Genomic DNA, 14,120 nt, shown 5'->3' on the forward strand with positions numbered 1-14,120 from the left:
TAAACCTGCAAAGTACCAGTGTCCATGCGTCCATTTGTCATGCATGCATGCATGCATGCATGCATGCATCCATCCATCCATCCATACATACATACATACATACATACATACATACATACATACATACATACATACATACATACATACATACATACATACATACATACATACATACATACATACATACGAAAACTGTGAACAAGGCACAAGAAATAATTATACTTTTTCATGACTTGGTATCTACTACCAGGGTCCACTCAAACAAGCCGTGGTCGTACTGAGGTGGTCGGAGGCAGTCTCCTTGACGACCACCAATGGCATGATGTTGTCATCACTCGAGAGAAGAAGAAGTTGAAAGTCGTAGTGGACAGACTGGTCAACGAGGTGGAAACCAATGGACTCTTCTACAGGCTAGACTTGGATAAATATGTGAGTGGAATGAATAAAATTAAGTATGAAGTCTTCAGTCCCACTTTCCTTATTTGAGTTAATTTATGATTATTGAAAATATTCCTCGGTGGATCCCAAGTACGATTACTATTGTGATTGCAGAGAAAGTAAACAAAAGGTATGCAACAGAATCAATTTGATTAGAATCCCATCCAAATTTAATGGAAATTATGCTGCTCCATAGCCAAAAGGAAGTTTTACATGATTTCGTTAATGTGTTTAAATTTTGGGTCACATTGTTAAGTTTGTTCAATGGTTGTTTTCCTATTTACAGTTGTACATAGGAGGGGTCCCTTACTTCAACCAAGAAGGGATTGAGGTGAAATATAATTTTGTGGGCTGTGTGGAAAATGTCAATTTCAATGGTGCCAAGCTCTTGGAAGATGCACGAGATGGATCAGCGGCTGAACTGAAAGGGGGCGTGGTTGCTTTCAGGTGTGGGGTAAGTGTGCTGACTGTTCACATCTCGCAGGGTTGATGTTTGGGGGTAATTTTCACTACAGGAGTGCTATTGTGATGGTTTTTCATGGAGTTTTAGAACTGATTCTTATATTAAACTGTGTAATAGAAAAGAATGAAGTATTGCTGACACGGACAATGTCAGTGATGGTCATTTTCCTTCCTGTCCAACCAAAGGGAAGTTACTCTGATTTGAAGATGACATGTTTGAAAATTGAGAGTAAATGGAGTGACAGGTGTGGTTTCATATGTTTGCAAACTATACGAGAAAAGAATGTTGCTCTGCAGTGCTTTAAATTAATTTTCTTTTCATTTCTGACAGATTTCTTCATCAATACCAGTCACATTCCCAACAACCAGGTCGTACCTCAAGTTGTCCGGCCGAGATGCTGGTGGTCCAATCAGAGTTAGCTTTGACTTCCGTACACATGATGAGAATGGCTTGTTGATGTCCCACAGTCTGGAAGAAGCAGGAAGCGGAGTTACTGTGAGTGTTTCCAAGTTTGCGTTCCAGCATGAAAAGCTTATATAGATGACTTCTTTGTACCGATACCTACAAGTGTACAGTTTAGATAGGTTGCCATGTTACGACAAGAATTGGTGAGAATTGAAGATAACACTTGAAGATCTTGATCTTCATCAGTCATGATCTTCAGTAACCCATGCTTGTCGTAAGAGGTGACTAATGGGATTGGGCGATTAGGTTCACTGGTTTGGTCACATGTCATCATAACCCAAATGTGTAGAACGATGTTCATGATGTTGAGCTCTGGATTGTCTGGTCCAGACTTGATTATTTACAGACCGCCATATGGCTGGACTTCTGAGTGTGGTGTTAAGTAACAAACCAGCCAACCAACAGGTCAAGTTAAACTCTGTGTTGGACAATGTTTCAGGTGACGCTGGACAATGATGGCTACGTGGCGTACAGGGTGGTGTCACGGACTGGACAGATCATCGAAGATGTTGTCAGAAACAGTAAGAAGATGCTTGAAAGCATCCTTCATTTGATATTCTGGTTTGGGCATGGATATCATTAAAGAGAAAAATGCGTCAGGTTCAGAATAATGTTTAAGGTGATCATTGGCACTGTGAGATAAGATAAAATATAAAATCAATGATTTGGGTTAGATGGAGAACAGTCCTAGCCATGTGTGTCACCGTGGCCGTCAAGGGGTCATGATCAATTTCTCTGTGATAAAGATATCAGAACTTTACATCATAATCAAATTTCACTCAATGATGAAAGTACCATTAAACAGCCTTACCGAATGAAGTCTAAATATCAGTTGCATTTTATGCAGTGTCAAGTTGCCTCCCTTATGCATGCCAGGATCACAGATATTTAAGCAATGATTATCACTGAATATGGTAATCTTTATCACAGCTTGATGACAAATTAACCGTCACTAACTATGTGTATGTTTTAATTGTAGCGGACATTTTGAGCCCCACAAGAGGTTTCACAGATGGCCTGTGGCACACATTTTCCATCTACATTGACACCACCAAGGTGAACTGCACCGTTGATCGCAACGTGAAGGTCTCCAACAGGGCACTGGATATAGGAGCTTCTACTACTTACTTCATAGGTCAGTGATCTGATTCCATAAGATCAATCATATTGATTTTAATCATAAGATGTTAAACTTTTTCCTTAGTGTGTTTCACGGCAATTAGTGTATGTTTGATCAGAAAATATCAAACATTATATATCTTCTGAAACATTCCTGAATACTTAACACTTGTGTTGCCTAGTTTGGTGTGTTTTACGTTATACACAGAGTTGTTTTAATCTTGAGGTAGACCAGAGTTGCTTCCCCAGAAATCAGTTAGATCGCATTTGAACCCAGCTTTTCTTGGACCTATATTCTTGGATTCATTGTGCAGTTGGCTTGTCCAATTTGATTCCAACCCTTGAAGGTCTGGGTCGATGCTCATGCTGTGAGTAAGTGGACAATGTCCAGATTTAATACACCACCACCATCATAGCTACAATATTGCTGAGTGTAGCGTTAACAACAACAAACAAACAAACCCGTTTCCTATTAGAACAGATCTCAAACAAACTATGCAGATTTAAACAGGTGACAAAAATGAACAAGGTGGTCAGACAGAAAGACTTGCTTCATAGCAAGTCCTCATACCCTGAAGGTGTAGATCATTACTCACAACATCAATCACTGCATTGTCTGGTCCAAGTTTGAATTTCCGCAGACCACTGAGATGTAGATCGAATGCTACTCAGTATGTCACAACAAACAACCTGAATTGGTAAATGTCTCAGCTGTTTATTAGCTCACTATGCAGCAATATTGCTGAACTATTTAACATAAAAGAAACCAGTATAGCTAAATAGCAGTGTTTGCCATGACATCAAAAACCAGAGTATTACTCCCGAAAGCATGCCCATGACTCCCTCTCATTACACAAGGAGTCATGATGACTCATAACCTTTGTGCATGGATGTAGAAAAGATGCTTATTTGACTCTAAAAACATCTCCATGACTCCCTCTCATTACACAAGGAATCGTGATGACTCATAACCTTTGTGCATGGATGTAGAAAAGATGCTTATTTGACTCTAAAAACATCTCCATGACTCCCTCTCATTACACAAGGAATCGTGATGACTCATAACCTTTGTGCATGGATGTAGAAAAGATGCTTATTTGACTCTAAAAACATCTCCATGACTCCCTCTCATTACACAAGGAATCGTGATGACTCATAACCTTTGTGCATGGATGTAGAAAAGATGCTTATTTGACTCTAAAAACATCTCCATGACTCCCTCTCATTACACAAGGAATCGTGATGACTCATAACCTTTGTGCATGGATGTAGAAAAGATGCTTATTTGACTCTAAAAACATCTCCATGACTCCCTCTCATTACACAAGGAATCGTGATGACTCATAACCTTTGTGCATGGATGTAGAAAAGATGCTTATTTGACTCTAAAAACATCTCCATGACTCCCTCTCATTACACAAGGAATCGTGATGACTCATAACCTTTGTGCATGGATGTAGAAAAGATGCTTATTTGACTCTAAAAACATCTCCATGACTCCCTCTCATTACACAAGGAATCCTGATGACTCATAACCTTTGTGCATGGATGTAGAAAAGATGCTTATTTGACTCTAAAAACATCTCCATAACTCCCTTTCATGACACCAGGGTGTCATGAACAGGGTGTCATGATCATTCCTAATTGTTTTGAGAGAGGCAAACCCTGCAATAGCTATTAAAAGACAATATTCTCTTCTTCCAGGTGGCCAGGACATTTTCACAGGTTTCCGTGGGTGTCTTCGGAATCTGGAGGTTGCTGCCAGAGTTGTCAACCTTGCCACATTAGATCAGGAGAGCATCTTTGATGCTGAAGTAGGGACATGCTCTATTCGAGACAGGTGAGTCCTGATATTATGATAATATACTACTGTTTTAAAAAGTCACTTGCTTATTCAAGGGATGTGAATGATCCCCATTGGTTTGAGCACTTACAAGTGATGTTCTGTGTCCATCAACAAGGAAATGATGAAGTAGAAATGTGTGTGTTAAACAGCTGGTATAATTGGCAGGGTAATAATTGGTGCTTAATTGAACATTCTTTTAAGGTGTGGATTTGGCATACTATTAATCCTCAATCTTCCTCCTCCTCCTCCTCCTCCTTCCTCCTACTCCTCTCCTCTTCCTCCTCTGTCTCTTCTGCTACTCCTATTCTTTTTCTTTCTCCTCCCCTGTCCTCCCTTCTCTTCTTGGCTCTCCTCTTTCTCTTATTCCTGATGCTTCAGTTCTTCCTTCTCCACCTCTTTAAACTGCTCCTCTTCCTCTTCTTATCTTCGTCCCACTCCTCCCATTTTTTTCTTTCTCCTCTCCCCTATTCATCCTCCTACCTCTCCTGTTCCTCTTCCTGACCCTCCGCTTTCTCCTCATTTTCCTATTCTTGATGCTTTTCTTCTTTCTCCCCTACATCTCCTGCTCCTACTCCTCCCCCTACATCTGTTCCTGATCCTCTTTTCTCCTCCTGCTGCTATTCCTGATGCATCTCCCGACTTCTCTCTCCTGCTCGTCCTCCTCTTCTTTCTCTACTTGTCATCCTTCAACTTTTCCTGTTCCTCTTCCTGACCCTCCACTTTCTCCTCATTTGCCTGTTCATGATACTTTTCTTCTTTCTCCCCCCACCCCTCCTGTTCATACTCCCTTTTCCTAATCTTCATCCTACTCCAGCCCGATGTCTTCTTCTTCCACTTACCGTACTCCTCCTCCTACATCTGTTCTTCCTGATCCTCTTTTCTCCTCCTGCTCCTATTCCTGATGCTTCTCCCCAGCTCCTCTCTCCTGTTCCTGCTTCTCCTCCTCTTCTTCCCCTACTTCTCCTGTTCCACTTCCTGATCCTCCTTTCTCCTCCTGATGCTCCTCACCCTCCTCCATTCTTTTTCTAATAATCATTATCATTGCTTCTTTCCAGGTGTACCCCAAATCCGTGCGAACACAACGGCAACTGCTCCCAGAACTGGGACAACTTCTTCTGCAGGTGCGACAACACCGGCTACAAGGGGGAGATGTGTCATATTTGTGAGTACCCAATAACATACTAGCTGTAAATAATATGTTTCACCTCCATTTGTTCTTACAAATTTTAAGAGCAACCTTTATATGGCTGCTATAGTGTTCGGATACGGCTATCCTCAGTTTCTGACAACCAGTGTTGTCATGGCAACAGCCTTTTTCAGTGGATTGGTGTTGGAGGCACAGAGTATTTGATCTTTGCCTTTAGCCCTGACATTTTTAAGTGTGTCTAAATATAAAAATCAAATAAATGTATTCTATTTATGCTGCATATTACTTTTCTTGCAAAGTGTTGTTGTAACCATGGTTTCTGCTTTGCAAGAATCTAAAAATATGTTTTGATATATTCTAAGTAATTTGTGTGTTTTTTCTCCACAAAGCTGCTCACCATATCTCCTGCACCATGCACAAGATGTACTCCGAGACAATTGAAGGTGTTGAAGAGGCAATCATTGACCCTGATGGCTCCGGACCACTCAGGCCTTTCAAGGTCATGTGTGAAATGAGTAAGTGGCATAAACTCAGAACCCATTTAAATACCCATAAGAATTGTGTTGTCTGCTCATAATAAGTATGATTATGTTTGTAATCATAGTACCTCCAGTGCTTCTCTGGGTGAGAATTAATCTTCAGCAACCGATGTTTGTCAGAAGAGGCGACCAATAGGATTGGGTGGTCAGGCTCCCTGACTTCATTGACACATGTCACCTTATCCCAATTGCATAGATGGATACTCATGCTGTTGATCACTGGATTGTCTGCTCCAGACCTGATTATTTACAGACCCTCAATGTATATGGGTACAATGTGAGAGACCCATTTCTGATGTGGCATGCTGTGATTTTGTTGGCATAAAACCAAACTCAATCCCTGACTTGCTCATTTAAGATGATGCTGGAAGACCAGTGACCTACATCAGCCATGACTCGGAAAGCTGGATCACGGTCAATGGCTACCAGGAACCAGGGTCCTACGTCCGTTTCCTCAACTATGTCACGGGCCTTCCTGAGCTGACCAACGTCATTGAGAGATCATCCAGCTGCAGGCAGTACATCGAATACAGCTGCTTCAATTCGAGACTTCTGGCTAAACCAGGTGAGAACATAATAGTATACAGATTGCTTTGGGTATATATTGAACTATACTGAAATCAGGGAGACATTTTATTGACGTCATCGTATCTCTTTTGAGTGATACAACATTTTAGTTTGTATGTGTTCCTTCACTGAGTGAATTAATGTGGGATGCTGTGATAAAGCTTATGTGTGTGTATGTGAAAAGAACATATGTAGCAAGACAAGAAAGCCTTCAAAAAAGGCAACATCGGAGGCACCCGAGTAAAGTAAGAAATCATGTTAGACGGATGTGAGATGATGTGGAGGTTGAAGCAGATTTTGAGAGATCTGCATCTGTTAGAGATTGGTACTTGTATTGCACACATGGTACTCTCATCTCCAGAATATGACATTTCGTAAGGACCCTTGAAGATCTGGGGCAGAATAGATCTTTAGCAACCCACGCATGCCAAAATAGGCGACTATATTTGTCGTAAGAGGTGACTAACATGATCGGGTGACACATGTCGTAGGTTCCCAGTTGCGTAGATGGATGATCATGCTGTTGATCACTGTCTGATTCAGACTTGCTTATTTACAGACCACCGCCATATAGCTGGAATATTGCTGAGTGTGTAAAACTAAAGTCACTCTGTCTTAGCTATGATACATACCGCTCACGTACATGAATGCAACGAAGCGCCTCCATACGCTGCAATGGGATAAATCCTTTGTCACATTTCTGCTTGTCCATTACGATGATTGAACATGAAAAGCTTACATGGATGTCTTCTTTGTACCCATACCTACAAGTGTAGCGTTTAGATAGATTGTTGTATTACATCAAGAGATCGGGACAATAGAAGATGACCTGTGAAGAAATGGTTATGAATAACCCATGCCTTTAAGACATGATTAACAAGATTGGGTGGTCATAGTATCCCAGTTACATAGAACGATGTTCATGATGCTGATCACTGGATTGTCCAGTCCTGAATCTATTATTTAGACAGCCTCCATATACATGGAATGTTACTGAGTGTGGTGTTAGACAGCCAACCGACTGTATGAGTTTCCCCCTAGTTGTTATGTTCGTAACCAGTGCGGACACGTAGTAATGATCAGGATAACATCGTATATTCTGTTAGCATCTGTACATGGATGGGGACCCCAATTGCCCTGTCACTTCCTGCATTTGGAACTTACAATCGGAATGTACCATTCCCACCAACAACTGCAAGATACTGATTGTTTCGTGGACAGTGAGACACACTGACACATCAATTAACACCTGTTTATGGTTTCAGCTGACACATTGGAGAGATCCTTTGCATGGTGGGTCGGCCGCACCTACCAACCCATGTACTACTGGGGCGGTGCTGCTCCTGGTTCCTTCAAGTGTTCATGTGGCCTGGACGAGAAAGGCTGCATCGGAACCAGTGAAACCTGTAACTGTGATGCTCAACAACTGGTACAGACTTCAGACAAGGGGTACCTGGTGCACAAGGACTACCTCCCAGTCCTGGAGCTTCACATGGGAGATACTGGCACCGTGACGGACACCAAGTCTGGCGCACACAGAGTTGGGAAGCTGGAATGTGAAGGCGATGGTATGTTGTTCACTTTCACAAATAACTGCGAAGATCTGGGTCAGAATTGGTTTTCAGTAACCCATACTTGTCCTAAGATGAGACTAACCGGAGCAGGTGATCAGACTTGCTGACTTGGTTGACACACGTCATTGGTTCCCAACTGCGTAGGTAGATGCATATTCTACTGGCTAACCAGCGGTTATTGCTGCATACCATTTATCGCTAACAGCTGACTGTTGCACTTGGTCAGATGGCTTGACTTGTATTTCACTGACTTGATTAACATATGTAGTGTTCCCCATAGGGTTCACAAAGGGCAGGGTAAATTCATGGAAAAGGGCACTTCATATCCTCAAAGGGTATGTTGGTGAGGATTATTGAAAAAACAACAAAATGTATAAGCAGTCAAATTGTCTTATAATTTCAATTCTAAAGTTTGTTTTTGCTCTTCTCAGTTTGTATTTTAAGACTAGAATTTGAAAAAAGCATTTCAAATCTTCAAAATACACAGTCGTCATAGTAAACAACTGCGATTGAGGCGAAAAAGGGCAGGGCGCGAAATAGAAAGGGCAGGGCACAAAAATCAAAGGGCAGGGCGCTGCGCCCTCCTAAATGTGCCTACGGGGATCACTAATATGTCATCGTGTCCCTGTTGCGTGCAGCCTAAAACATGGGGTAGCCTAGTGGTTAAGCATCTGCTCATCATGCCGAAGACCCAGGTTCAAATCCCCACTTGGGTACAATGTATGAAGCCCATTTTTTGTGTCCCCAGCTATGATATTGCTGGAATATTGCTACAAGCTGTGCAGTACTCACTTTTAGAACTAAGAGCAAGAATCGCATAAAAATTTGAAAGTTTAGGACAATTTAATAGATGTATGCGGTGTTTATTTCAGATCTGTTCGATAACGTCATCACCTTCAGGAAGGCTGATGGTACTTTAGAATTTGCAACATTTGAGGCTGAGAACGCTGGTGACATCTGGTTCCAATTCCGCACAACATCTACGGATGGAGTCATGGTCCACAATACTGGGCCCAGAGACTTCATTCAAGTGCGACTCTTTCGTAAGTAGCTTAGTGGTCATTTATTTTTATTTGCTAACTTGATTGATCGCAAGACAACATTGTAAATGTCATGCAATGACAGATTATCTACAGTTGTATGAATGGATCTTAGATCGTGTTGTGTAATGGCGGATTAGCTGTAGCAAACTAAATGAATTAGGTCAATAAGAGATAGACTGAATGAATTCGGTCACATCATGACAGCTTACCTTTTGAAATATGAAAGAATTATGTCCTGTGGTGACAGATTGCCTTTTGAAATCTGAATGAATTAGGACCGCGATCGAAATATGAATGTAGCAATGGATAAACTACAGTGCTTTGAATGGATTGGGCTATCTTTCACTTCTTTAAGTATTACACTGAAATGTCATGAACATTTTCCCCATTGATTATTCACCAAGCATGCTACATTCTTGTTCTTTCCAACAGAGGGAGACACTGTGCAGTTCCGCTATGACGTGGGTAATGGCGTGCAGGTCCTGACCTACCAGTCTCCTGGACCCCTGAATGATGACACATGGCACACGGTCCATGTAGAACACAACAGGAAGCAGGCATGGATGAGGATCGATGACTTCACTGAGGTGTTCAGGAATGAAGACTCAGACCTAATACGGATGTTGGACCTCACAAGCCGACTCGTTATTGGTGTGTTTGAGGATAGTGAATGAAGCTAATTCCATGTTGGGTGTTGGCAAATTAAATTATAGAACAAATGCTTAACAGGTGTCCAGTGATGGTTAATCTTTATGAATCTGTTTTATCTTGAAGTCATCGTTCAACTTGTAGTTAAGTACTGCTGCATCCATGGTTTTTTTTTATCATTACCTGTAAACTGAGTAACTGAACTTGTGTGTCTCCTTCACTCCACCCACAGACCCAGCCACCCAGCCACTCAACCTCTCTCCCTTCACTCCACCCACAGATCCACCCAGCCAGCCAGCCAGCCAGCCTCTCTCCCTTCACTCCACCCACAGACCCAGTCACGCAGCCACTCAACCTCTCTCCCTTCACTCCACCCACAGATCCACCCACCCAGCCACCCAGCCTCTGTCCCTTCACTCCACCCACAGACCCAGTCACGAAGCCTCCCTCTCCTTCACTCCACCCACAGACCCACCCTACCTCTCTCCCTTCCTCTCTCCCTTCCTCTCTCCCTTCACTCCACCCACAGACCCAGCCACCCAGCCACCCAGCCTCTCTCCCTTCACTCCACCCACTGTCCCTCCCTTTCACTCCACTCAAAGGCCCAGCCACAAAGCCTCTCACCCTTCACTCCACCCACAAGGGTGATACTCATCAGGGTGTTACATGACAGAGTCATACTTGCCAGGGTGTTACTGGGGTGATGCTCAGCAGGGTGTTCCTCACCTGGGTGTTACTAAGCAATCACACTAACAGTATATCAGACAATTATTCATGCCATGTTATATTTCAGGTGCTAAAGTGGACTTCAGTGATGGATTTGTTGGCTGTATGAGAGGCCTAAGAGTGAATGGTCAGCTCCTGGACATGAAGGGCAAGGTCGAAAGAGGAGATGTCACCTATGGGGTAGCCGTTGGTCAGTATTCCATCTTGTTTTGTTAACATACCCTAATGAAGCTACTTTTTTACCTATGCTGAACATGTCTACAAATTCTGAAGAAGAGATGTTATACTGATGCATTATGTTACCCGGTTGTCTGCAAGATCACAGTGATCCACTGTCACAGCATTGTCAATGTGAACTTGTTCAAATGTTATACGGAACCAGAGCCAAGGGAGATAATTCAATTGCTGCGTTCTTCCCTGGCTCTGTGTTTTTAGAGCGTTCACTTGTCTTGCCGAAGACCTGGGTTCGATTCCCCACATATATGCAATGTGTGAAGTCGGTTTTTGACATCTCCTGCCATGGTATTTTGCTGGAAAGTCCATTGCGGCGTAAAATCATACTCACTCACTTACTCAATGTTTAGCAAAGTTATTCACTTGCACTATTTATTTTCCATGTTGCTCCTTGCCACTATAGAAGTTCCGAATTATTCCTTGGTGTAAGTTCCAATGTGTTCATTGGTTTCAGGCTGTGTGGGCAAGTGTTCCAGCAACCCATGTTTCAATGGCGGCACGTGCAGGGAGGGATACTCCGGCTACACCTGTGACTGCTCCTACACCCCCTTCCGAGGCTGGATGTGTGGCAGAGGTAGGTCATATTTGAGCATTATCTACAGGATGCTGAAATATAATGTTCTTACAGCCCCATAACTGCCAACAGTAAAGCTCTGTAGAACTGAACTTAATGATTCTTTTTCATATAGCTGGACTTCTGAGGAAGTGTTTTGCTGGAGGCTATAGTCTGAAGAGTTACCTGCTCTTGGCTGTCACGGTTCCAGGGGCCCTGTAGGGGTGGTCTCACAAGACAAAAACGATGTTTTTTGTTTTGTATATATTTTATTGAAAAAATATAGTTACAACTGTCGCGAGAATTTAAAGAACATTTAAATGCTTATAAGTACCCCAAGGCACCCGTGGCGAGCCACCTCCTCGTGGTGGGTGCTGGGTAACGCCAAGAGCTCGCCGACATCCCCGTAGTGGACCCGGGAGGATATTTGGTCCACCAACCCGTTTGCCGTGGGTTGCAGCCCTGTGTCGGCGGAGGAGGGGATCCTGGTGGTTGAGAGCAATAGGAGCTTGCAACCGTGTTCCTGTTGCTCAATACACCACTTCGGCCCTGACTTCGCCTAGACGGGTGGTCGAATAGGCCCGGTTCGACCAATCGGCTGGTCATGCCAAGCCCTGTGCATGGGGCATTATTATATTTATCAATGCACATATATCATTTGGAATCGTTGTAAATTTGGACTTGACTATATAATCTAAAACATTTTGAATTTGAAGTATGTTGTTCTGTAATTTGCCTAGAGTCCTATGCCAGAAGGCGGTGGCTCATGGGCCAATCTGGTAGAATTATTAATCTCTTAATTCTTCTGCTGGAGTATATCATCCGGGTATCCTTGGTGCTGCAAGCTGGAGGCCCGCTTGCTTTAGCATTGTCCTTGTGATACTCCATGGTGGGTGGGGAGCTCGGATGATGAATCATATGACACCAATCATGGCTTATGAAATACCCCCCAAAAAAACCAAACGTCCACTTGAAATTGATCCCGTTGATACTTCTCATAGACCGTCTCTATCGATTGAGTATTGGCCACGTTTCCTCGTTATTGAGACTCCGGACAAGACACCATTGAAGTTGAACCCTTTCGCAGTATCTAAGGGCATTCAAGGTATTGCTGGGGATGTCAAGAACATTAGACGCTTGCGTTCGGGTGCATTACTAATAGAGTGTGGCAAGAAACAGCAGACAACCAATCTGATGAACATTGAATCTTTTGTGGGCATTCCGGTCACGGTCTCTGCTCACAAGACCTTGAACACAAGTAAAGGTATCGTCAGAGATCGTGATCGGTTGTTTGCTGACATGTCCGAGCTTGATATAGCATGCGAAATGAAGGATCAAGGTGTGCTGTATGTGAAGCGCTTTTCCACCCGAAAAAACAATGAAACAATCCAAACAAATACCTATCTGTTTTCTTTTTCATTGCCAAATGCTCCCAAATCAGTAAAGGCGGGTTACTGCAATATCCAAGTTGAAACCTACATCCCCAACCCGCTCAGGTGTTTTAAATGTCAGAAATATGGACATGGTGTATCTACCTGCACATTGTCTGTTGTGTGTGCTCACTGTGGTGAGAAGACACACACAACAGAAGATTGTGACAGTGACTTTAAAAAATGCACTAACTGCTCTGGCGACCATTCATCTTCGTCAAAACAGTGTCCAATATGGAAAGAGCAAATGGCGATTAACAAAATAAAGTTCACCCAAAATATCTCTTTTTCTGAGGCAAAGAAACTGGTGAAGAGATCTGACCTTCTAGAAAGTTATGCTACAGTAGCAAAATCATCATCTGAATCCAACTCTAAAATAACAAAATCATCCACAGGATGCCAAACTACCTTGACTTGGGTCAGTTCCGACTCCCCACAGGTTTTATACCCTGCTATATCATCCCAGACTGAGGAATCACTTCCTACTACATCAAAGTCCTCTGATCATAAGTCATCTTCACAGTCACGCTCTGAGTCTCATTCAACAGCTGATAGACAACAAATTGTTAAAACTAAACCCAAACCTAAGTCTGATGCTTCAAAGCAACAAAGTGGCAGAGCTCCTAAGGGGTCACAAAATAAAATTCAATTGTTTAATAAATATGGGTCTCTTGAAGATATGGACGTTTCTGAAAACGTCCATTCTAGGGCACATAGCTTGTCGCCCTCCAAAAGAGTGCGGGGTAGATCCCCAAAAAATCCCCCCAAAAGATAGTTTATTCCAACAATATTGTACAATGGAACTGCAGAGGTTTGAGGACTAATTTACATGAATTACAGCTATTAGTCCAAGATTTCACACCTTCAGCGTTATGTCTCCAAGAGACATATTTAAAACAAACAGATGCATTTGACCTTCGCCATTTTAATGCATATCATTCTTTTTCACCTCCGGGTGATAGAGCCACTGGCGGGTCATCCGTTCTAGTCAGACAAAACGTTATTCAAAGCCCTGTATCACTTAATACTAATATGCAGGCTGTTGCTGTGAGAATTACTTTACATGTAGCGTTTACGCTATGCTCGCTGTATATTTCGCCGTCTTCGACGTTTGCCAAAACTGATCTGCAAGCTCTCTATGACCAACTCCCGAAGCCCTGTATTATAATGGGAGATTTAAATGGGCACAACCCTCTCTGGGGTAGTGTAAATATAAACGCTAAAGGTAAGTTGTTGGAGGACTTCTGTTCTGACAACGATTTATGTATTTATAATGATGGCTCCAATACGTATTTACACCCTGGGACAGGGACCTATTCTGCTCTTAA

General features: G+C 42.6%; 1 protein-coding gene across 1 annotated transcript in view; it reads left to right on the forward strand.

Annotated features, from left to right (window-relative positions):
• The window catches only part of LOC137297811 (neurexin-4-like), a 31,184-nt gene that overhangs the window by 6,984 nt on the left and 10,080 nt on the right, over positions 1 to 14,120 (forward strand). The window contains exons 6-19 of the mRNA XM_067829763.1: positions 251 to 429; positions 725 to 892; positions 1,232 to 1,396; positions 1,806 to 1,887; positions 2,346 to 2,501; positions 4,190 to 4,325; positions 5,387 to 5,493; positions 5,868 to 5,993; positions 6,376 to 6,582; positions 7,850 to 8,152; positions 9,031 to 9,201; positions 9,634 to 9,852; positions 10,643 to 10,765; positions 11,264 to 11,383. Coding sequence (XP_067685864.1) covers positions 251 to 429; positions 725 to 892; positions 1,232 to 1,396; positions 1,806 to 1,887; positions 2,346 to 2,501; positions 4,190 to 4,325; positions 5,387 to 5,493; positions 5,868 to 5,993; positions 6,376 to 6,582; positions 7,850 to 8,152; positions 9,031 to 9,201; positions 9,634 to 9,852; positions 10,643 to 10,765; positions 11,264 to 11,383 — 2,262 coding nt within the window. The remainder of the gene's footprint in view (positions 1 to 250; positions 430 to 724; positions 893 to 1,231; positions 1,397 to 1,805; positions 1,888 to 2,345; positions 2,502 to 4,189; positions 4,326 to 5,386; positions 5,494 to 5,867; positions 5,994 to 6,375; positions 6,583 to 7,849; positions 8,153 to 9,030; positions 9,202 to 9,633; positions 9,853 to 10,642; positions 10,766 to 11,263; positions 11,384 to 14,120) is intronic.

This window comes from Haliotis asinina, chromosome 10, assembly GCF_037392515.1.
Source record: "Haliotis asinina isolate JCU_RB_2024 chromosome 10, JCU_Hal_asi_v2, whole genome shotgun sequence".
Lineage (NCBI taxonomy): Eukaryota > Metazoa > Mollusca > Gastropoda > Lepetellida > Haliotidae > Haliotis > Haliotis asinina.